Source organism: Aquarana catesbeiana, linkage group LG13, assembly GCF_042186555.1.
Source record: "Aquarana catesbeiana isolate 2022-GZ linkage group LG13, ASM4218655v1, whole genome shotgun sequence".
In the NCBI taxonomy this organism is placed as follows: Eukaryota; Metazoa; Chordata; class Amphibia; order Anura; family Ranidae; genus Aquarana; species Aquarana catesbeiana.
In genome coordinates, this window is record NC_133336.1 from 48,052,183 (window position 1) to 48,077,213 (window position 25,031).

Below are 25,031 nucleotides of genomic sequence, written 5' to 3' on the forward strand. Positions count from 1 at the left end.
GGTTCTGAGAGACGTTTTTCAGCTGTAAAAACGCTCTAACGCTGAAAAACGCTCAAAAACGTCATTCACCAACGTTTTTTAGCGTTTTTGATCCATTGAAAAAAAAAAAAAAAATTTGAAAAAAAAAAAAACGCTAAAAAACGCTAACGCGGAAAAACGCTCAAAAACGCTAAAAACGCTATTGCAAAAACGCTGAAAAACGCTGAAAAAAGTTTAAAAAAATCACTGCAAAGATACTGGCGTTTTCATAACGTTTTTTTAACAGCCTGTGTGCATGAGGGCTAAATACATTTATATGTGGGTTCCATATTTCTTTTATCTAAACAAAAAAATAAATTCTGAAATTTTGCTGTGAATAGTTGTGTTTGGCTTTTACTGGGATAGGAGGGGGAGAAAAAAAGAAATGCGTCTGGCCACGAATTAAAAAACAAATGTCTGTTGACAGAAATTTAACAAGAATTAGTCAGAAATGGGAAATTTGTAAATATGTACTTCTATGTCCTTAAAGGGTTACTAAACCCAGCACCCTGCATTCAATATATCGGGTCTCCCACAGTACACAGAAATGCAATTATTTTAGTAAATATCAACTGCTAAAAACCTTTTCTTATCAGCAGTATATAGCAGTCTTGTGATTTCTCGCAGTGTCCAGCCAAGCACTGGTTAAGACTTGTAGGAGGAGTTTTCTGACTGCCCTATCAGGATGCATGAACCCTGACCCTGGAAATTGCTGATTGGCCCTGTGCTGATCACATGCAAAAAAAAAGCTCTAGCAATTAACACCAAACTGAGCATGTGCAGTCTGACTCCATAGGCTCTGTGTTATCAGGAAATTATAAGGGGACTGTGGAAGAAGGAGAAGACAGGATTAAACAGCCTTTTTACACAATTCAGAGGATTAACCCCTCGGGTTCCAGAGTCAGTATAACAAGCATGCTTTAGTGCATATACAGACTGATTTTACTGTTGAGGGTTTAGTAACACTTTAAGCTACTAAACCACAGCAGCCTTATTCATCAGGGATAAGTGTGTGTAGTTATTCAGTCGTATTCTCTCCCTTTAAGTGCAGAAAAGTCACCCCAGTGTCAGGCTCCAAGGGTCCAAGAGAGGCGGACCTTTCTTCTGCCGGAATCTATGTCTGTAAGCTGACACACCTTAGGCTCCACTGAGAGGAGCAGGGGATAGGACAGCTTCTGGGGGGGCATAAAACCCTGATCCTTGTGCTCTGACAAAGATATGTAATAAACAAAAATCCCTGAGTGGAGAATGCTTCACTATTATATAAAAGTGTGGAGACATACATTGTTAAAGAAGGATTTGGCCTAGTCCCTCTCCTATCTTGTCCCTATGATGGTTCCTGAATGTGAAAATCGTTTTTTTTTTTTCTGCTCTGCAATGAACTTGTTTGCATTGTCCACTTTTGAGGTTCCAATTATCACAGTCTGTACTTTTCATTCAGTTCACTGCAAACTGGGACAAAGAACCACATTCAAGGCCGTCAACCACATGCAAACATCAGCGGTTTAATAATTAGAAGATGACAAAATAGTGAGCATTATTCCTGCCAAGATAGGATCCGCTATAAGCAAACTTGGGTTATCACACCCTACTTCTTTCTATGAAACCAAAGATGGAAATGTGTAAATAAGAAAATGTCAAATTAAAAGGATTTGCCATCATTCCGACCAGAAAACGCATTTTCTTAAAAATATTTGGATTCATCAGAAAAGCCAAAGATACACTATATTACCAAAAGTATTGGGACGCCTGCCTTTACATGCACATGAACTTTAATGGCATCCCAATCTTCGTCCGTAGGGTTTAATATTGAGTTGGCCCACCCTTTGCAGCTATAACAGCTTCAACTCTTCTGGATAGGCTGTCCACAAGGTTTAGGAGTGTCTCTATGGGAATGTTTGACCATTCTTCCAGAAATGCATTTGTGAGGTCAGGCATTGATGTGGATGAGAAGGTCTGGCTCGCAGTCTCTGCTCTAATTCATCCCAAAGTTCTATCGGGTTGAGGTCAGGACAGTCAAGTTCCTCCACCCCAAACTCGCTCATCCATGTCTTTATGGACCTTGCTTTGTGCACTGGTGCGCAGTCAAAGTTGGGAGCATGAAATTGTCCAAAATGTCTTGGTATGCTGACGCCTTAAGAGTTCCTTTCACTGCATCTAAAAGGGCCAAACCCAACCAATGAAAAACAACCCCACACCATGATCCCCCCTCCACCAAATGATTTGGACCAGTGCACAAAGCAAGGTCCATAAAGACATGGATGAGCGAGTTTGAGGTGGAGGAACTTGACTGGCCTGCACAGAGTCCTGACCTCAACCCGATAGAACACCTTTGGGATGAATTAGAGCGGAGACTGCGAGCCAGGCCTTTTCGTCCAACATCAGAGCCTGAGCTCACAAATGCGCTTCTGGAAGAATGGTCAAACATTCCCATAGACACACTCCTAAACCTTGTGGACAGCCTTCCCAGAAGAGATGAAGCTGTCATAGCTGCAAATGGTGGGCCAACTCAATATTGAACCCTAGGGACTAAGCCTGGATGCCATTAAAGTTCATGTGCGTGTAAAGGCAGGCGTCACAATACTTTCGGCAATATAGTGTATATTGTTTTCAAAGTCAAAATTTTAGATAGAAGAGGAAATGTTTAGATATCCCGTATAACTTAAACAGTTATCAGTAACTTTCTTTGTAGGAGTCTTCTGGTATTTTAACTCCTTTTAGCAGTAAAGACCAAAATTCCCAAACTGTAATAAAAAGAAATACCAAAGACAAACACAGTAAAATGTGTGATGGGCCAATGACTAACAAGTGACCACAAGCATTAACAAGCACTTTGACATAGTTTTATTAGTCCAGGTATGAGCCTAACCTGACATGTAGCGAGTGAGTGTGCATTTTAACAGTCTAGATAAAAGGTCTCCAAACTTTCTAAACAAAGGGCCAGTTTATTGCCCTTCAGACTTTAGGAGGGCCAGACTGTGGCCAGTAGGAGTAGAAAATGCCCTGGCATTGGTGGGAGTAAACAATGTCCCAAGCTGGGTGGCCATTGGGGGTAGAAAATTACACAATGCCTGTGGTCAGGAGGAATAGTGCCCCATTATTGGTGTCAGTGGGAGGAATAGTGCCCCATCATTCATAATAGTGGAAGGAATAGTGCTTGTCGGGGTCAGTGGGAGGAATAATACCCCATCATTGGTGTCAGTGGGAGCAATGAGGTCTCATGGTTGGTGTCAGTGGAAGGAATAATGCCCCCTCATTGGTGTCAGTGGAAGAAATAATGTCTTATATCGGCAGGAGAGAAAGTGCCTCAAACACAGAGGCACGCAAAGGGCTGCATCTGATGTATAGATGGAGAGAACCGCGCTAACAAAAAATACAAATAAGCAGCAGCATATAGTGCGATTACACCAAAATTCTAAAGTCCTGTAAAAAGCTGCGCTAGGAGTTAAATAATTTGAAAAATCCCCTTTTAATGATATCTGCATCTGATGTGCTTGCTTGGGAGTGGGAAAGTTTTGCCCGGTATCAGAATTATATCATAAAGTTTCAAACTTAAAATGAACAAGTGGCCAAGCTATGAATATTCTTACTTACTGCAGAGCAATTGAGCTTTAAAACAAGCCCTTACTGACCTATGTAGTTGTAGGCACTGTGGTGCAATTTATCCTCAAAGTTCAGAGCAGAAGAACTAAAGTCATTATTTTAGCAGCTAAGTGCACCATGCTCACCCCTACCAGAGATTCTGTTATTTGTCTCCATTATAGATTTTAAAGCTGGAAAGCTAGAAGGGGGATCAGAGTCATCTAAGATGACCAGTCAATGCTGGGAAAGGACAGTAGGGTATGCAAGGTTGCAGAGTCAATGCTGGGAGGGGAAGCAGAGTGAGCTGATCTGCTAAATTAGAGTTGGGAAGGGAGGGTGGTGAACAAACTTGCTTGGTCGATGCTGGGGGGGGGCAAGGTCAGCTGAGCTGCTAAGAATATGTGTGCTTCTGTTGTGAATGAATTGCTATGAATAAAGAACAAATTGCTCCACAGTGCATGTGACTACAGAAGTCAGTGAGGGCTTGTTTTAAATCTCATTTACTGTTTATTATGAATATGGGTATAATTGAAAGTCCATAATCTGGCCAAGGATTCACTTTAAAAGTGGTTGTAAAGCTCATACATGAAATATGAACAAAGCATATTCTTCTATAGCATGTACTTGTCTCAGTCCAGAGCAGTAAGTGTAATTTCTCTCTGCTGCTTAGTTCCCAAAAGCATGAATCACTTCTGACAAGTTTTCCTGACACCAAGAGAAAAAAAGGTGACAGAGGAGGGCACAGTTTGTGATTGACAGCCTCAGCTCAGTTCATTGGTGCTGTGTGAAGGGGGGGGGGGTGCCCCTTCCCTCCAATCAGCTCTCACTGATGTAACTTCAGCTCTCCACCCCCTGCTTTTCAGAGCTGAGAGATCCTGTGTAAATTCTGCACTTTGCACGCATGTAGAGAAGAAAAGACTGCCGATAACCAGGTACAACTTATGTAGGAGGATTTGTTTTATTTCTGTGCATCACCAGAGGCCAGTCATGTCACTGGGTATTTGTAAGGGTTTATAAGCACTTCAAGTCATGGTTAGCAGGCTTATTTCATCAGTATGGATATTTTTACTGTAGTCTGCCCTCGTTTTAATAGAGGAGACAAGCTCTAAAGTATTTGCAGCTGAATCATAACATCATTAATTGTAGGACGATTTCCTAAACAGAAGACAAATTTCAGCAAGAAAGCTATAAAAGTAATGAGCTCTTACCAATACAGCTCTGTCCACTTCTGGTGTATCCGGGGAAACATTCACATGTAAAGACTCCATCTCCACGTGGGACACATTGAGATGTTGTCAGATCACAGCTGTGTGTGTCGTCCTCACAAGGGTTCCCAAATGAGCTGCCCACTGGAGGAAAGAAAAAACAAGTGAGGACATGAAACATCAGCAGTGTTACACTTAAAATGGTAAAAACCAAAGCTTTTTTTTTTATGGTGGAGGATTAGTACCTCTGCCAGGTTTTTATTTTGGTCTATGTTCCCATTGGTGGAAATTAAGCCTCTGGGCTATGTGGTAGAACAGGGGATTATACATCACAAATACAATAGAATGGAATGAAAATTATGTTAGTACACAAAACCGATCACATTTTTGTACTCCAACTTGCCTGTTCCACCAGACTAGCATTGCCCCAAACTGTGTATTTGTCATCTACTAAGTGGAAACGAATTATACTAGCGCTAGCATTAAAAAAAAAAAAGTCAAAAATCCTAGGAGTCTTCATGGGTGTTTCTTTTTTCTTTCATCTGGGAGGACGGGAAGAGGGGTTTTCTCAGCTAAACACACTCTCTTGCCTGCATGCTTGAGCTAAGGGCAGGTGGACTTCAGGAAGTAAATGTAACACGACTCATCTGCCCTTACTCAAGATGGCCACAGCTAGAAATGCAAGGGGCGGTGTTTTCAAAGCAATTTCTCTACAAACACAAAGCATGGAAACATTGGAAAAATTGAATTTATAATATACAGTGGGGAAACAAAATATTTGATCCCCTGCAGATTTTGGAGGTTTGCCCACTTACAAAGAAATGAAGGTCTATAATTGTTATCATAGGTGTATTTTAAATGATAAAGACAGAATATCAACCAAAAATCCAGAAAAATAACACAAATGTTATAAATTGAGTTGCAGTTCAGTGAGTACAATAAGTATTTGATCCCTGACCAACCAACAATAATTCTGGCTCCAACAGACTGGCTACAGTGTGTGTGGTCATGTGGTACACAGATTAGTCCTGGCAATTTAAGGTGCTCCTAAGACAACTCGCTATGTGTATAAAAGACACCGGTCCACAGAATCGCTTTCTTCCATTCAAACCTCACCATCGTGGGCAAGACCAAAGAGCTGGCAGGGACAAGACTTTTAGACCTGCATAAGGCTGGATTGGGCTACACGACCATCAGCAAGAAGTTTGGTGAAAAGGAGACAGCCCTTGGAGTGATTATTCACAAATGGAAGAAATACAAAATAACCATCAATCACCCACGGTCTGGAGCTCCATGAAAGATTTCACCTCATGGGGTAAGGATGATCATGAGAAAAGTGAGGGATCAGCCCAGAACTACAGTGGAGCCACTTGTGAATGATCTCAAGGCAATTTCGACCACAGTCACCAAACTAATTATTGGTAACACAATACGCCGCCATGGATTGAAATTCTGAAGCGCCCGCAGGGTCCCGCTCCTCAAGAAGGCACATGTACAGGCCCAACTGAAGTTTGCCAATGAACATCTAAATGATTCAGAGAAGAATTGCGAGAAAGTGCTGTGGTCAAATCAGACAAAAATTTAGCTCTTTGGCATTAACTCGACTCGCCGTGTTTGGAGGAAGAAAAATGCTGACTGTGACCCCAAAAACACCATCCCTACAGTCAAACAAGGAGGTGTGAAGCATTATGCTTTGGGTCGGTTTCGCTCCTAAAAAGGTACAGGCCGACTTTGTCGCATTGAGGAGCCAATGGACAGGGCCATGTATTGTAAAATCTTGGATGAGAACCTTCTTCCCTCTGCTAGAACACTGAAGATGGGACATGGATGGGTCTTCCAGCATGACAATGATCGAAAACATACCGCCAAGGCAATAAAGGAGTGACTTAAGAAGAAGTACATTAAGGTCATGGAGTGGCCTAGACAGTCACCTTAAATCTATAGAAAATTCATGGAGAGAGCTAAAACTTTGCGTTTCCAAGCGACAGCCAAGAAACCTTAAAGATTTAGAGAAGATCTGTAAAGAGTGGACCAAAATCCCTCCTGAGATGTGTGCACACCTGGTCACCAACTACAAGAAACATCTTACCTCTGTGCTTGCCAACAAGGGTTTCTCCACCAAGTGCTAAGCCATCTTTCCTTGGGGATCAAATACTTATTTTACTCACTGAATTGCAACTCAATTTATAACATTTGTACCATGTGTTTATTCTGGATTTTTGGTTGATATTCTATCATTTAAAATACACCCATGATAAAAAATGATAGACCCTTCATTTCTTTGTAAGTGGGCAAACTTACAAAATCTGCAGGGGATCAAATAATTATTTCCCCTGAGATGAAATGAGGAGAGGAGTGATTATGAATACATGAACACAGCACCGTCTTTATAAAGTGTCTTTAGACACACTGCAGTATTTATACAGCACCAGACACGCAGACAATGGCCGTTTACACAGCGATACAAGACGGGATTAAACTGTCCACGCAGAAAGCAGAGAATGGAGCAATGAGAAAAAATATGTAAGGTTGAAAAACAGCATGTAAGAGGAGGAAAAGCAGCCGGTGTGTACAATATACCGCACATGAATAACTTGTGTAACTGCGAAATACAGCAACGTAGCCAAATACTGCCCTTCTCCTCCCACCCTTCTCTACAAAAATGTTTCCTGGAATCTAACAGGTCACCAAGGCCAATACAGAGAGTTCAATTAATATGGAGCAGTCTTTATACCCTATTCATAAGGATTTTCTTCTTGTACATTGAGGGACACAAAAAGTCATATACTGTATGGTTATACTGCCTGCTACAAGAGGATTAGGCACTAGCACAAAAAAAAAGACCACATTTGACTTCCTGTGTCCCTCAGTGGACTCCAAGAAATGGATTTTACAATGAGTACAAAATATCCTTTTTTTCTTTAGTCTATTGAGGGACACAGGAAGTCAGATACTGTCATTTTTTTGCTAGTGTCCAGTCCTTTAGGCAGCAGTATAACCCAACAGTATATGACTTCATGTGTCCCTTAGTGGATTCCAAGAAAAGGATTTTACGGCGAGTACAAAAATCCTTTCATATTTCTCATCTATTAAAGGACAAAGGAAGTCAGATACTATCATTTTCTTTGTACAACCCTTCTGTAGGCAGCAGTATAACCCAACAGTATATGACTTTCTGAGCCTCACAGTGGACTTGAAAAAAAGGGTTTTACGGCGAGTACAAATAAAAAGATTTTTGTAGTCAACGGAAAAGTCCTTTTCTCCAGTTGTTCATTGGAGAATGCATTTGTCAAGATCTAGGTAGAGCTGTTGCCGCCAGAACAGGGTCGCCAAACTTATTAAAACAAAGGGCCAGTTTACTGTCCTTCAGAATTCATGGGGGCCGTGCTGTGGCCAGTGGGAGTAGAAAATGCCCCAGCTTTAGTGGGAATAGACTATGTCTCAAGCTTGGTGGTCATGGGGATTAAAAAAATGACATAACCCCTGTGCCATTAGGCAGAGGAATAGTTCCCCATCAATGGTATTAGTGGGAGGAATAGTGCCCCATCATTGGAGTCAGTGGGAGGAATAGCGCCCCATCATTGGAGTCAGTGGGTGGAATAGCGCCCCATCATTGGAGTCAGTGGGAGGAATAGTGCCCCATCATTGGAGTCAGTGGGAGGAATAGTGCCTCATCATTGGAGTCAGTGGGAGGAATAGTACCCAGTCATTTATATCAGTGTAAAAAATAGTGCCCTATCATTGGTGTTAATGGGAGGAATGGTGCCCCACTGCTGGAGTCAGTGAAAGGTTTGGTGCCTCATCAACGGTGTCAGTGGCAGCAACTGTGCATCAACAATGGTGTCAGTGGGAAGAATAATGACTCGTATCAGTGGGAAGAACAGTGCCCCAAGGGCCAAATAAATTCAAGAAAAGGGCCACATTTGGCCCGCGGGCCCCAGTTTGAAGACCACTGCTGGAGGTTAGACACTAGACAAAACTAAAAGGCACAGCCTCATCTAGTAGCTTTACCCCTGCATATGTGCTGAACATGGTCAGGAGTAGCAAGCATTAAAACCTATGACAGTGACCGGAGGGAAACATCATCTAGGAAATCAACTTCACGGACAACTGGACCCAACACAAATAGGAGGGATCTGTATCCTCCAATGAATCCCTGGAGAACAGGATTTTACATGGAGTACAAAAATTGTGTTTTCCGTGTGTTCATTGGGGGACACAGTCCTTTATACCTGGGACATCAAAAAACATTCCTAAAAAGAGGAGTGGAAAGGATAAGCCAACCCTCTGAGTACAGGTGCCCAACCACACGGCCACCAGTCGGACCTCCGATACTGGTATCAGCAGATGTTGAAACTTTCAGGGTCTACTTTAACCAGAGTATCCAACAAGCAATCACACACAATGCATTACAAGTGTTACATTGCAATGTAACAGGAACATGCTACTTACATATACAGTTTTGGCCATCTGCCGAGAACACGTAGCCAGGCACGCACTCACACCTGAAGCTTCCAGGCAGGTTGATACAGCGGGTGTTCTGCCCACAGTTTTCAAGCTGTTCCTCACATTCGTCGATGTCTGGAGAGAAATACAAGCATTGTACACATCAGAGCAAAAGGGGGGAGTGTCTCTTTGCCATTGTCCGGTTCCTGTGTCCCCTACTGCATGCCGTAGTTGCATTCTCTGACCCCTACACCACTCAGCAGTGATGTAGGGAATGGAGGACAGAACCATAGCATGCTGCTGGAGACACGGGCATCCAACACTTCCAGAAGTGTTAAATGTGGTAGAAACTCATGGTGGCTGCAGAGCTGGAATAGAAGGTAGGAAGGAGACACAGGCCCGGTGGGGAGGTGCAGATAAAAGCTCTTCCCCTCTGTATTTTTTTTATCCCTTACAGAGTTGCTTTCATTTTTGAATAGAAAGGAAAAAAGACATAACAAGTCAAGTTTATGATTCCTGTCTGTCACCTTGTTTGACTCAGACACACAGGGTGTCACTGGATCAGGAAGCGAGGAGACAACTTCCTAAACAGGGCCACAGACAACAATAAAACCTTGACTTTGGAACTGCCTGATGTGTGTATGATAGCTCTGGACCCAGAGAAGTGAAAATTGGTTCTGATGGATATATTGTAAGGGGTGTTTCTCTTCAAAGAAACAGATCCTCGATAAAAAAAAAAAACTACAGTGTGAGTGGACCCTGTTCTGGTCCTATGCTGCCTCTCTGATAGCGATTATTAAATTCTGGGATGTGTACTGAGGAGTGCCTGGTCCAAAAGTTCATCTCACTTAAAAGACTTTTTGAAAAATGTAATGGTTAAGAGAATCAGATACTGCCAACACGCTTCACGGGGGAGCCTCCTCCCTCTTCAGGGCTTGAGCAGTCAATGTTAATAGAATCACAAAGGGATCGAACTGTAGTTAATGCTCTTAAGTTCTTAACCATTAAAACTTTCAAAAAGCCCTTTAAGTCAACTGAACTTTGACTGGAGTTGGACTTTAGAAAAAAAATAAAAAGGCATAAAGCCAACCATATATCACTGAAAACCAGCTAAAGTTTATGAACAGGGGAAATCACTCCACTTATTGAACCTACCATTGCAGTCTCGGCCGTCTCCCCGGTACCCGGATGCGCAGACACAACTATAATTCAATCCGGTCGCTGGCTGGCACTGAGCTCTGGTGTCACACTGATGGGTGCCGTCAAAGCAGGGGTTAACTGGTGCCGGTTCCTGGGAGGAATCTGGTGGGTAAAAAGAAACATTTTAATCAGCACCAACTTTATATATATTCAGTAAGCAGTTCACCAAATTTCAAAATAATTAAAGTGGAACCCCAGCCACAACCAATTTTGTTCTTTTTCAGAGTGGGGAGGGGTTATAACCTTTGTTTGTGTTTTACTGGTAAAGGGACCACAAAACCAACCAAAAGATTGATCAACGTGTACCAAAATTCTTTTCATTTTATGAACCCTTTCCTGCCCACAGAGTCGTTCCTTTAAATAATTCTGAAAACCCAGGGGGCAGAAAGGATCGGCAGTCATGTGACCACGGTCACATAATTGGAAGCTGGACCCACCAGCTACTGATCTTTAGTCTGGACCCTCAATAGAAAGGATCAGCAATCATGTGACCACTGTGATGGGCAGTCACATTGGTCACAGGATCAGGAGCTGGTCCTGCCAACTACTGATGGTAAAGACCGCTCGGTCTTTGTGCTGGGAGCACAGAATAAGCTTGCTCTCACCACAAACATCTGCTGCCCAGCAGCGCAAATGTGTGGAGTGTGGGCATTAAAGCAAACCCTTTTGACGTAGCACATATGTATTGGGCATTTTTAAAAGGGTTGAGGCTGAAGTACAGTTAGGTGTGTGTGTATATATATATATATATATATATATATATATATATATATATATATATATATATATATATTATATAGGACACAGGCACAGTTTTAGTTTTATTCAGGTATTTACCAAAACATATTCAAGCTATAGTTATATAATGGATATGGACTGAAAGTGCACACTCAGGTTTAATTTGAGGGTATGTACATTCAAATCGGAGGAAGGGTTGAGGAACTACAGCTCTTAAGAACATCCACCCCCCTTTCTTCAAGGGGCCGAAAGTAATTGGACAATTGCATCAAAAGCTGTTCATGGCCAGGTGTGGGCTACTCCTTCGTTATTTCTTCAGCAATTAAGCAGGTAAAAAGACGAGTTGATTCTAAAGCCTCGTACACAGGGTACGATTGTTGGCCAACCGAGCGTCTGATTTTTGTCAAAAGGGCGTGTGCAGGGATCTTGTCTTGCATACTAACTGTACATAATTGTACTGCCACAAACAAGAACGTAGTGACGTACTACAAGGAATTTCAGCTCTTGAGTGCCACCCTTTGGGCCCCTTCTGCTAATTTCACAACATCCAGACAAGTGAAGGACACTCTCCAGGAGGTGGACGTTTCATTATCAAAGTCTACAATCAAGACTTCACGAGAGCAAATACAGAGGGTTCACCACAAGGTGCAAACCATTCACAAGTCTGAAGAATAGAAAAGCCAGATTAGACTTTGCCAAAAAAACATCTAAAAAAGCCAGACCAGTTCTGGAAAAGCATTCTTTGGATGGATTAAAAAAAGATTAATCTGTACCAGAATGAAGGGAAGAAAAAAAAAAAAGTGTGGAGAAGGCTTGGAAACAGCTCATGATCCAAAGCACACAACGTCATCTGTAAAACATGGTGGAGCTTGCAGTTTTATGGCATGGGCATGCATGGCTTCCAGTGGCACTGGTTCATTGGTGTTTATTGACAATGCGACAGAAGACAGAAGCAGCCGGATGAATTCTGCAGTGTTTAGAGATATAGTGTCAGCCCAGATTCAGCCAAATGCAGCAAAAATGATTGGACGACGCTTCACAGTACAGATGGACAATGATCCCAAACACGATGCAAAAGCAACCCAGGAGCTTTTGAAGGAAAAGAAGTGGAATATTCTGCAATGGCCGAGTCAATCACCTGATCTCAACCCAATTGGGCATGCATTTCACTTGCTGAAGGCAAAACTAAAGGCAGAAAGACCCACAAAGAACAACTGAAGACGGCTGTAGTTAGAGCCTGGCAAAGCATCAGAAAGGAGGAAACCCAGGTTTTGGTAATGTCCATGGGCTCCAGACTTCAGACAGTTATTGCCAGTAAAGGATTCTCAACAAAACATTAAAAATGAACATTTTATTTCTGATTATATTCATTTGTCCAATTACATTTGAGCCCCTGAAAATGGGAGAACTGTGTATAAAAATGGTTGCAGTTCCTAAAATTTGTACATGATATTTATGTTCAACCCCTTGATTAAAGCTGAAAGTCTGCACTTCAAATTCATTTGGATTGTTTTGTTTTAATTTTATTCTGGTGGCGTACAGAGCCAAAAGAATTAAATGTGTGCCTGTGTCCAACTATATATGGACCGAACTGTATAATTTGCCTTCCCTGGTTCTTACTTCACTCCTCCGCCAATGAATCCTCTGTTTTCATCACATACCTTATTTTAGAACCAGCAATGTCATTACTGGGTCTCTGCATGTCTCTCTAATGAAAGCAGATTATGGCTGGTCAAGCTTCCGGCTATGCATAAATCTACCCATTAAGCATATAGGGGGTGGCCTGGAGAGAGGGGGCAGCACCCAGGTGCCCCTAATGGACAGGCCGCCACTGCATATTCCCTTTTGAGCAGGACTCCTCCAATGGAGCCCTCCCCATGTGAAAGGGGCACAAAAGGTTCTTTACTTTAATGCAGAGAATGCATTAAGGTAAAAACATTAAAGGGATACTAAAGTCTTTTTTTTTGTTAAAACTAACAAATATGTTATACTTACCTGCTCTGTGCAGTTGGTTTTGCACAAAGCAGCCTAGAGCTTTCTCTTCTTGGGACCCGCTTTGGTGCTCCTGACCCCTCCCTCCTGTTGAGTGCCCCCCCACAGCAAGCAGCTTGATATGGGGGCACCCGAGCCGAGCTGCAACGCCGTATATCCGTTCAGACACAGAGCCCCGCCCTCTATCTCCTTATTGGCTCACTGACTTTGATTGACAGCAGCAGGAGCCAATGGCACTCCTGCTGTGTCTCAGCCAATCAGGAGGAAGAGTCCCGGACGACCAAGGCATTTGTGGGCATCGCTGGCTGGCTCAGGTAAGTATGAAGGGGGGCTGCTGCACCCAGAAGGCTTTTTATCTTAATGCATAATATGCATTAAGATAAAAACAAATCTTCTGCCTTCACTTTAAGGCTTTAAAACCATTTTGATCAGCGAATGTTGGAATCATTTTGAAGAATAAAGATAATGTTTTGTGTAACTTTAAAAGGAGCAGGAGACGCTCAGTTCTGTTCCTACTCATATATACAGCTGTGGCCGGGATCCAGCTGAGTGGAAACTTGTAAGTGGATAATTTATGTGAGAGCGACTTTACAAAATAAGAAAGTTTTCTGGTTACGGGGCGGTGCTCAATGTCTTGTTGGTTTTGCCTATACCTTATTTATTTAAGGGAAGTATTGGAGTATGAAGTGGGGGAGGTGGTGATGGTGGCACTAAGAAAATGGACGTTCTTTGTTATTCATTTACTGTAATTAAAGCTGGAGTTTAATCTGCTTATATTTTGCCTTCTCTAGCTCCTTCCCCTTCATCAACATACTAATGACATTGTTAACCACTTAAGGACCGGAAAGTTTTACCCCCTTAATGACCAGGCCATTTTTTTGCGATACGGCACTGCGTCGCTGACAATTGCGCGGTCGTGCAGGGCTGTACACAAACAAAATTGATGTCCTTTTTCCCCCCACAAATAGAGCTTTCTTTTGGTGGTATTTAAGCAATTTGACAATTATTTTGACAAATATTTGATAATTTTACTTTTTGCTAGAATAAATATTCCCCCCAAAAAATATTTATAAAAAAAACGAATTTCTTCATCAGTTTATTCCAATATATATTCTTCTACATATATTTGGTATATATAAAAAAAAAAAAAAAAAAAAAAAAAAAAAAAAAAAAAAATCGCAATAAGCATATATTGATTGGTTTGTGTAAAAGTTATAGTGTCTACAAAATAGGGGATAGATTTATGGCATTTTTTTTTTTTTTACTAGTAATGGCAGTGATCAGCGATTTTTAACAGGACTGCAACATTGTGGCGGACAGATCGGACACTTTTGACACTTTTTTGGGACCAGTGATATTTCTACAGCGATCAGTGCTATAAAATTGCACTGATTACTGTATAAATGACACTGGCAGAGAAGGTGTTAACACTAGGGGGCGAACAAGGGGTTGAATGTGTTCCCTGGGAGGCGTTTCTAACTGTGGGGGGAGGGGACTGCCTGGAGGAGGAGAGAGAGATCACTGTTCCTAGTCAGTAGGAACAGACAATCTCTCTACTCCCCTGTCAGAACGGGGATCTGTTTGTTTACATCGATAGATCCCCATTCTTTCTGTGGAGCGATCACGGGTGGCTGGCAGACATCGCGGCTGCCGGTAACGCGCACCAGCTCTGGCGCCGTGTGTGCGCCTACTGTATCTATTGCACAGACAGACGCACAACTACGGCAATTCGCGCAATAGAGCCAACCTGCCGCAGTATAATTACGACGGCTGGTCTGCAAGTGGTTAAAGAAAACCTTTCCGTTTTCATTACATGCTTTATCTTAGGCCCAGAAATGTATATAATAACTGGGTCTCTGCGCTTCTCTACACAATGCAGGAAAATGATGGCTGGCGGGAGGGGCCAGCAGGATGCCCTCCATAGCACCCTCAGTACTTCTCTCAAGAGCCCTCAATCCTTATACAAGCAATGGGCTGGCTCTTGGGAGGAGTTAAACAAATATTAAAATGCTTTGATGGGATGACACCTGTACTGCATGCATAAGCCGTTAGTTTTCACATCTGCATCCTCCCCCAACTGCATGCAGGCAGCCTTTGGAAATTTTATGTCCTTGAGGGTGCAGGTGAGCGGACAATGTCTGCATTTGGGGCCGCTCACCCACACAGCTGTCAAACTGGGACTAGTGGCTGTGTCTGTGCAACCGCTGCATCCCCATAGACATGGATTGGCTGCCTGCACATAGCACCTGGGGACTCAAGCCTCATTCACAGACTATGGGCCCCAGCACCCACGTGAAAGAGGCCTTTAGGCCCCTTTCACACTGGGGCGTCGGCGGTAAAGCACCGCCATTTTTAGCGGCGCTTTACCGCCGTTTTTGAGGGGGTTTTCGGCCGTTAGGTGGGCAGTAGAACAGTAGAACATGCTGCATTTTTCCTGCACTGGACCGCAGTAAAACACATCAAAAACACAACGGAATGCACTGGAACGCATAAAAAATGCATCGGACTCAAGTACAGTGAAAAAAAGAAGAAAAAATGGATAAAAATAGATGCAGGTGTTGTCAAAAGGAAAGCGGGACATTACTACACATTTTTTGGTCGGGTGACAAAATTAGGAGCTACCGGAGAGAGATCCAAAGGATCACTCAAAAGTGTTGCGATTTTGAGGTCTCGGAGGACCCAATCTTTTTTCGGTTACACGACCCTAAAATACCAGTCAAGATATATAAAAATATAAAAATAAAAATTCTATCCTGTGCCATCTTCTGAATGCAGCAAGAGCATGTATTCCGCTTAGATGGAAAAAGACACAACCACCCTCGGTAGGTAGGTGGCTCAGGAAGATGGAAGAGCTAAATAGATTAGAGAATCTGGTGTGGACAGGGAGGCAGAAACCACAGAAATATTGGGAGATCTGGTCTCCTGGAATCGCTTTATCAACTCAGAAGAGGGAGAGACTCTCACTGTTGAGGACCCAGGAGGGGTGAGGAAAATGCACCAAGTAACCGTCCAGATCTCAGGACGGGATGCATGTAACTGGGGGGAATGGAGGGGAATGGAGGGGAATGGAGATGGTGGGAGAGATATTGGTAATATTAATATCAGTAGCAGAGATACTGCCTTTTTTTTTGGGGGGGGGGGGTTGATGAATAACATGTTTAGGGGGAAGAGTCAAAACAACTAAGGGGAAAGTCTAATAATAGTCCCCCTGATCAGGACAGGGTGGTTGTTTTGCAATTATTTTGTTGAATTGAATGTGATATTAATGGAATGTTGTTCACTGAAATAAAGTAAAAGATTTGAATTAAAAACGCGCATGCAGAAACAGATCCGGAATGGATCTGGAGTTTTTGTGGCGTGAACCAGCCCTTTCAGTACAACTAAAGGCAAAACCTTTTTTAGTTTTAGATAGAGTACGATAAGATTAGAACCCCTGTCAGATTTTATTGATGTCTCTGTCCTTGTCTCTGTCCCAGTTAGGGAGATTCACCCTATTTGTCCTGTTTATCATTATCATTGAAAGTAAAAGAAAATCCAAAATTTGGGGTTGTCAGAGCCGGAATAGAGGGGAAATTTCCCAATGGGGACACTAGTTCTGGTGACAACCCAGGATTCCCTCACTTCCTGTTTTGGCTATGGGACAGGAAGTGAAGGTAAATCTCTCCAATAGGGCACAGGTGTTGAAAAAACTGACAGGGGTTATAACCCTCCCTTAATCTATCCAAAATGAAAAAAAAGTTTTGCCTATAGTTCTACTTTAAGGACAGGAAAGGAAGACACTGATTAGTTGAGCCTATTTGTATAATGCTTATTCGTACTGTAAAGCGTTTGTTACCCCAAAATTTCATATTCTCAATATGTGCCTGCTGTACCATGTACTTGTATGAGAAAGTCTCCTGTTCTCTTTGTATTGCTTCCTTTGTGTGAAATCCCTGGTGTTCCTGCCAGTCCCTCTGCTTTCCTATTAAAAACTGACCACACTAATCAGGAGAACATTCTACGGTCAGTTCCCTAGCTATGCTGGGAACTCAGCCTGCTCTCCTCCAATGATCAGACTTGTCCTGAAATGCCCCAGCTGCACAGCCTTTCACTGGGAAGCTCAGTGTGCTGCTGCTTCTCCTTCCCCAGTTCTTTTGCAGCTGAGAACCGAGGAAATGTGATCACTCTCCCTCCTCATTGGCTGAGATGGCAGCGCGGTCCCAATGGCTCCCGCTGCTGTCAGTGAGCCAATGAGGAGAGAGGGGGCGGAGCCAAACCGCAGCTTTGTGTCTGAATGCACACACAGAACAGGGACTGCTTGTTGTGGGGGCACTCGTCAGGGGCCAGAAACGCCGGTGAGGGACCCGAGAAGATGAGGATCTGAACTGCTTTGTGCAAAACCACTACACAAAGCAGGTAAGTATAACGTATGTTATTTTTAAAGAAAAAAAAAATGAGACTTTAGTATCACTTTAAGCTGATATGCATCAAATTGTTGAAGATTCTGTATTTTTGGCTCCATAAGTGACCTTGTTGGCAACACCAATATCGAAAAGACTTGATTTTCCAAGATTTGTGTTGAAGGATGGGTGAAAATTTGATGGCCAAACAGCCCCTGCATCCAATCAGATTCAAGCACTGTTCGGGTATTCTGATGACTGACAGCCTGCGAGCTGAACGGAAAATCCAAATCCATATGTGTATAACCAGCTTTACACTGTTTGCAGTAACAAATACATTTAATGATAGATTAATGAGCACAGAGCTGCAATAATTTGTGTTTTATATCAGCCGGGAGTTCAGCTTTATAACTTTACAAAGTGCCCATACCCCATGGAGAGACTCATTGCATCTTTCCATGGGGCCTGGTGGCCTCTGGCCTTCTCCAGCCCTTATCCTAATGAAGAGTTTATGGCCACCCCCCACCCCCCCTCCCAAGCAAGGCTTTCATTTACTCCGGCCTTTGTCACTCAAGACATTTCATTGCCTGCAGCCCCTAACCAAAAGGCTCTGTTTGATTTTCACAAGCATGTAATTTGCCCCGACACTTCCTACACGCTTTGTTCCTCTGACATTGTAAAAGGCGCGCCTATCAGCTCCTCTTTGTGTTGGCCTAATGAATGGAGGCACCCCTCTTCCAAGAGACTTTATGGAGAAGATTAGGTTGCTTGACTTCCTGACCCAAATTACTCATGCCCTTACTGAGCAGAAAAGGGGCTTTGTTACATGAAAAGAGGCAGAACAGGAGAACCTCCTCCGCCCGCTGCCAGCACACGAACACTAATAAAGCCGGGGAAAGGCCTGCTGAGACTCAAGGAAGCCAAAGAGGAAAATAATCCCTGAATGATGGCACCAAGGCAAAGGACATCGAACATCCGCTTAAAGCGATTACTGTGAAGACGATGCCCTGGACTGAAACAAAACCTGCGGAGTGTTAAAGAGGTTTTCCACTATGGGTAAAAAGAAAAAAAACTCTTCACATGATCCCCTGTACATGGTCACCCCAACATCACTGAGCGGGCAGGCTATCCATTTACTAAACACTGGTGACATCACTGAGAATGCAGCCTATCCATTCACTAGAGACCGGTGACACATTACTGAGAATGCAGCCTATCCATTCACAGGAGACCGGTGACATTACTGAGAATGCAGCCTATCCATTCACAGGAGACCGGTGACATCACTGAGCATGCAGCCTATCAATTCACAGGAGACCGGTGACATCACTGAGCATGCAGCCTATCAATTTACAGGAGACCGGTGACATCACTGAGCATGCAGCCTATCAATTCACAGTAGACCGGTGACATCACTGAGCATGCAGCCTATCAATTTACAGGAGACCAGTGACATCACTGAGCATGCAGCCTATCAATTTACAGGAGACCAGTGACATCACTGAGCATTCAGCCTATCAATTCACAGGAGACCGGTGACATCACTGAGCATGCAGCCTATCAATTCACTAAAGACCAGTGACATCACTGACAATGAAGACTATCCATTCACTAGAGACTGATGGCATCACTGACAATGCAACCTATTCATTCACTAGAGACCAGTGGCCTTTAAAAGGTAGCTTAAAGCGGAAATTAAACCCATACATAAAAGTTACCTTTCTGGCACGTGCTGTAAATGGAACACTCCCATTGGTTGTGCTCTCAACCAAACTGTCAAACCATCCAATGGCTGGTGTCATAACTGATCACATGTGCAGCATCATGGCAGTTGTAGATTAAACAGAGGCCAAGATGGCAGCTTCCCTGGCTAAAAACGATAGGGGGGTTTACTTCCACTTTAAACAAAATACATACATCATTCTCACTTACCATGTAAAGATCCAATATGGCTGGTAATGGCAAATCTAAGCACTTTCTCATCTTTATTATACATAGCAAACACCCGATCGACGGACAGCTTCTGCGCAGTGGGCGGGTACTTCTGTGCGTGGCCACACTCCTGGTAAGTAATGTTCTGCTTTAACCGGTAAGAGAATCTCTGGATGTCACCGCTCTGAGAGGTGACTGTGTACTCCCTGTATGCCGTGGAGGTCACCACTGAGGACAGAAGAAGTAAAGATAGCTTGAATTATACATATAAAGATGACATTCTTTTAGCTTATATTTTTTATCCAGACTAGATACATAACATAACGGATTTTGCGAAAAAAAAAAGGAAAAAATAGGAAATAAAAAAAAAAATATTGGCATTCCTATGGCTCTAACTTTCCTAAATATGAAACATTTTAAAACCACTCAGTGTCTGGCCAATACTTTTTTTTTAGGCGGCTGTTTGATATCCGAGCAAATCTGAACCAGAACAAAGTAAAACCGTTGACAAGAACCACAGAGGGGTAATGATTTTCATCCTAAAGTGAATTTACAACATACTATATATACTTACCAATCATCTTTGCGTTCAGTAAGCAAAAGAGGATAAAAAATACCTGGTATTTATAAGTATGGGACAGCATGTGATTGTCACCACTTCCTCAGCCCTGTGAAAGCTCCAAATCACTTCCTTTACCCTGAAAGTATTTTCTTCACTCCCAACAGCTTATAGGTGGTATGTGTAGCTGTGGAAGTTAAATTCCACTTAGGATGAAGGAGCACAGGGGGCACCTTTGGATAGCAGCATTGTCAGTTTTGGGGGAGGGAGTGGTATATGTATTAGCAGATTTAAACACACTAACATATTGAAGCCAAACTTCAGCTCACACTTTATAATCAGTTACAGAAAACCGTTTGTTTTTTTTTCCTTTTGGAGAAAAGATTTACATGAATAAATAAAAGCTGATCATTGTAAGCACCCTCGTCAGTGTTAAATGGTTTGTCTCAATCTTAAACATCTGGAAGAGAGCTTTCTCTTTTGAAAAACAACAGACTTACTGGCCAGATCACCAGATGAAAATAGAAGAAGGAAAGCCTAAAAAAGAAAACGAATGCAACCATCACATCTAAGAATTGGTAAGCTGTAGTATCCAGAACACCTGTAGAATTACCTGTGAGTTGAGTACCAGAGTATCAATTACATCTAAGTGTTTGCAACAAGGTATGCCTCTCAATGGGCTGCAAAATGCCTTATGAGATGTTGACTTTGTCTGAAGTCAAAATTTGCACACCAAGGCACCCATCTTATGGGAAGCTCCTGGGGTGCCCTACAGCAACACAATGTCAAGGAATTGGTTTAGACTTTCAAACAGCGTTATCGGGTAGCTGTTGTAGTTGAAGTAGGTGACAGGTGAACACAGGGGATGTATGCAATTGCAAAGCATTCTGTAATAGGTTGAGATACCCCACTCCCAGTGAGAGTGCCCAGACCCAGCAGCCGATGGGCCTGAGCACTGTGACATCACTGTTCCCAGGGCCACCAACACAGCCAATTTTAGCTTCTGTAAAAGAAGAGGAATTAGTTGGGCATTGGAGCGTAGGTAAGGGGATAATGTGCAGTCGGGGGACCTTTGCAGTGACAAGGTCACAACTCCCTATTAAAGTGGAAGGTACAGCCCCAAGGTTTAGGCATAGAATGCATTAAGGTGAAAAACCTTCTGTTCTGCAGCTCCCCCCAGACCCCCCCCCCCCCTTTTCTTACCTGAGCCCAATCAAATCCAGCGATGTGCAGCTCCCGTTTCTGTCTCTCTCCTCATTGGACAGATTGATAGCAGCAGGAGCCTTTGGCTCCCGCTGCTGTCAATCAAATCCAGTGACATGGGAGCAGGGGGCGGGGCCAAGTCCTGCTGTCTGTGTCAATGGACGCAGCAGCGGGACTCGAAGCGAGACCACACGGGTGCCCCCAGAGAAAGTGGCTTTCCCTGGGGCATCTGATGAAGAGGAGGGGCCTAGAGCGCAAGCGAGGCGACCCCAGAAGAGGAATGTTTTTTTTAAATGAGGGTTTACAACCCCTTTCATTTTACAATCTATGAGCGGGTTAAATTAGTGGGGGTTCTGCAAAGGTAAGCCAGACTCTAAGATATTGCACAGTATTTCCAATCTAACATGTTTCAGTTATTGCTAGAGTTTAGGTATCTTAAAGGAGAAGGCTAGCTTATGGAGGATAACATTGTCAATGGGGACAGAAGTGATGGAAACCTTCTCCAACTGGATCACAGAGTGCAGTAAAATCTCACAAATGTTCAACTTTTAGATTGTAATCTCTAAAAAGCAGGGCCCTCCGATCTCTCTTCTATTGAATCATATTATATCTGTACTATCTCCCTACATTTTGTAAAGAGCTGCACAAACTGCTGGCACTTTTAAATCCTGTATAATAATAAAAAAAAAAAAAAAAAAAAAAACATCTTTCCTATTCTACTTCAAGTTAACGGATTAAAAAAAATAAAAATAAGTGAGACACTTACAAAGTTAAACACTTTTGCTTAGTATTGCTTATATATTAGCTAGAAATCAATTGCAATTCAAAACAGCCTTAAACCTGACCCACGTCACTTACCTGATCCAGAATACTGGTAGATCTCATAGTATGGAGCAATTTGCACTGTCGAGGTCTCTGGGATGTATGGAATCTTCCCCCTAATGGTAGTCCGTACATGGATATAGTTATCTGAATCAAAGCCTTCTGCCGTTTGTGTGACATGAATGACTTCTTCTCCCGGGGGAAAACACCGCTTCCATGTTGTGAACAAACTTTGCCCCTGAACAATGGATGAAAAGAGAACATATCAGTGTTCAAAACACTAAAGGATTTATTGGTAGGGCAGTCACACTGAGAGAGCTGCAGAACGATAGAACCACATACTGTATCTTGCTAGAACTGTGACCCATCACTCCACCTCACCTATGGTCATGCAACTTCTTGGTGATGTTACGGGGCCATTCTCACCACTGTGCTTTCATCACAAGCATTTTATAAGCTTTTTCCAGGTTTGCTATGTATTTTTTATTTAATTTTTTTTATGCTTTTGCTCAAAGCCAGGAAAGGCCACAACAATCACCTAAAACACAATGCAGCTCATGAAAAGTGTTAAAAAAAACCCCCCATTAACAGAGTGTGAAGCCACAAGTGTGAGACAGCCCTTAAAGTGGACCAAAAGTCGAGCAAGATCTCCAACAATCCAAATCCTATTAAACAAAATCTTTTTCACTGCAGAAACCGTCGGACCATGATCGCTGAGTAGCAAGCCTATGATGATACAAGGGAGGTCAGAGTTCGGGTACAGCTGTCGATTGCCTGATCTTTCCTTTCAGCAGATTATGGAGACAAATACAGTCAGGCCATCCGGACCCAGCAGGGTAGAACAGGAGTTTTTGCGGTGAAGAATGTGGGTGTGTGTATTATATATACTGTATATGCAGTTAGGTCTATCTATATATATATTTGGGACACAGGCACAATTTTCACACTTTTGGCTCTGTATACCACAAGAATAAAATTAAAATGAAACAATCCAAATGAATTTCAAGTGCAGACTTTCAGCTTTAAATCAAGGGGTTGAACATATGTATCAAGTACAAATATTTAGGAACTGCAACCATTTTTATATACAGCCCCCCCCCCCCACCCCAACCCCCTCTGGACTGACAGTATATCTCTAAACACTGCAGAATTTATCCGGATGCTTTTGTCACATCATCAATAAACACCAATGACCCAGTGCCACTGGAAGCCATGCATGTCCATGTCATCACACTGCCTTCACTATGTTTTATAGATGACGTTGTGTGCTTTGGATCATGAGCTGTTCCAAGCCTTCTCACTTTTTTATTCCTTTTTTATTCTGGTACAGATTAATCTTAGTTTCATCTGTCCAAAGAATGCTTTTTTTTTTGGCAAAGTCTAATCTGGCTTGTCTAATCTGGCTTTTCTAATCTTCAGGCTTAAGAATGGTTTGCACCTTGTGGTGAACCCTCTGTATTTGCTCTTGTGAAGTCTTCTGCTGATTGCAGACTTTGACAATGATACGCCCACCTCCTGGAGAGTGTCCTTCACTTGTCTGGATACAGTAAATGGGTTTTTCTTTACCATAGAGAGGATCCTGTGATGATCCACCACTGTTGTCTTCCGTGGCCGTCCAGGACTTTTTATGTTTAATGTTGCTTGGCCACTCCTAATGTTGCTTCCATCTCTCTGATGGATTTGTTTTTGTTTTTGAAGTCTTACAATGGCTTGTTTCACTTGCATGGAAAGCTCCTTCAAACGTATGATGTTGGTTCACAGCATTAGATTCCAATGCAAATACCACACTGGGAATCAACTCCAGACGTTTACCGGCTTAAATGATGAAGAAATAATGAAGGAATAGCCCAATGCCTGACCATGAAACAGCTTTTTGATTCAATTGTCCAAATACTTTTGGTCCCTTGAAATAGGGGGGATGGCTATTCTTAAGAGCTGTAATTCCTAAACCCTTATTCCGATTTGGATGTACATACCCTCAAATTAAACCTGAGAGAGTGCAATTGCAGGCAATATCCAGTATATAACTATAGCTTGAATGTTTTGGTAAATACCTGAAAAAAAATAAAATTGTGCCGGTGTCCAAATATATATATATGGACCCAACTGTATACATACACACCACACAAACACAGCCACATTTTTATTTTACTTACCAGTAATACTGAATCCATTTTGATGTCCTGGTTTTTCCAAAGCAAAAAGCCACCCAAAAAGGCCACCAATGGCCGTCAGTGGTGTCAGTGACCAGGACGCGGGTTCAGGGACTTGGCTGATGGCTGTGTAAGCTCTTCATCATTCACCACAATATATGCATGCAAGTCGATCCCGTCAAAGGTGACTGGTCTCTGTCCCACAAGCAGATTCCCGCTCACTTTCCCATTAACACGGTGTGGGGCTCCTGCAAATAAGGAAAAAAGCGTTTAAAAAAATGTCAACTTACTGGGTGTAAACAGAAGATGCTGGCTGTAAATTGTGGAGGTAAAAAGAGTAAAAGCATAAGGTGAAGTGAAATTTACCCAAATAGGAGGAGGAGATAATCACAACCCAAACTATTCAGTTACCAGCTATTGGTAAACACTAGGCGGTTGAGCAAGAGCAATGTACTGTATGCCCAGAGTACAATAATGTACAGGTAAGCATGCTCATTTATTAATGTAAAGTAGTGCCTGCAGCTCTTTTCCAAAACAGGTCCATATTCCGAACTTCTACACCAGACTGATGGCAAATCCATAGCAGAGAATGGAGAAGGCAAAAAAAAGAGACGTGACGTACAGAAAGAAAAAAAAAAAAAAAAAAAAAAATCGGAGAGAGGGAGGAGAAGGTGAAAGAGAAGAGGAAATGAAGAGAGATATTTTGGATAATAGGAGAGGAGAGGAGAGAAAAAGGTAAAAAACGACGCTAGAGACAGAGAAGAGGGAGAAAACAAAGAGAAGAAAAAAAAAGAGCAAGAGA

The 25,031-nt window shown here is 42.6% G+C and overlaps 1 protein-coding gene across 1 annotated transcript in view; it reads right to left on the reverse strand.

Annotated features, from left to right (window-relative positions):
• The window catches only part of NID2 (nidogen 2), a 119,906-nt gene that overhangs the window by 43,402 nt on the left and 51,473 nt on the right, over positions 1–25,031 (reverse strand). Inside the window, 8 exon segments of the mRNA XM_073609210.1 lie at positions 4,809–4,949; positions 9,258–9,386; positions 10,407–10,553; positions 19,493–19,720; positions 22,113–22,275; positions 22,277–22,314; positions 24,233–24,370; positions 24,373–24,477. Of these exon segments, the coding sequence (XP_073465311.1) occupies positions 4,809–4,949; positions 9,258–9,386; positions 10,407–10,553; positions 19,493–19,720; positions 22,113–22,275; positions 22,277–22,314; positions 24,233–24,370; positions 24,373–24,477 (1,089 nt within the window).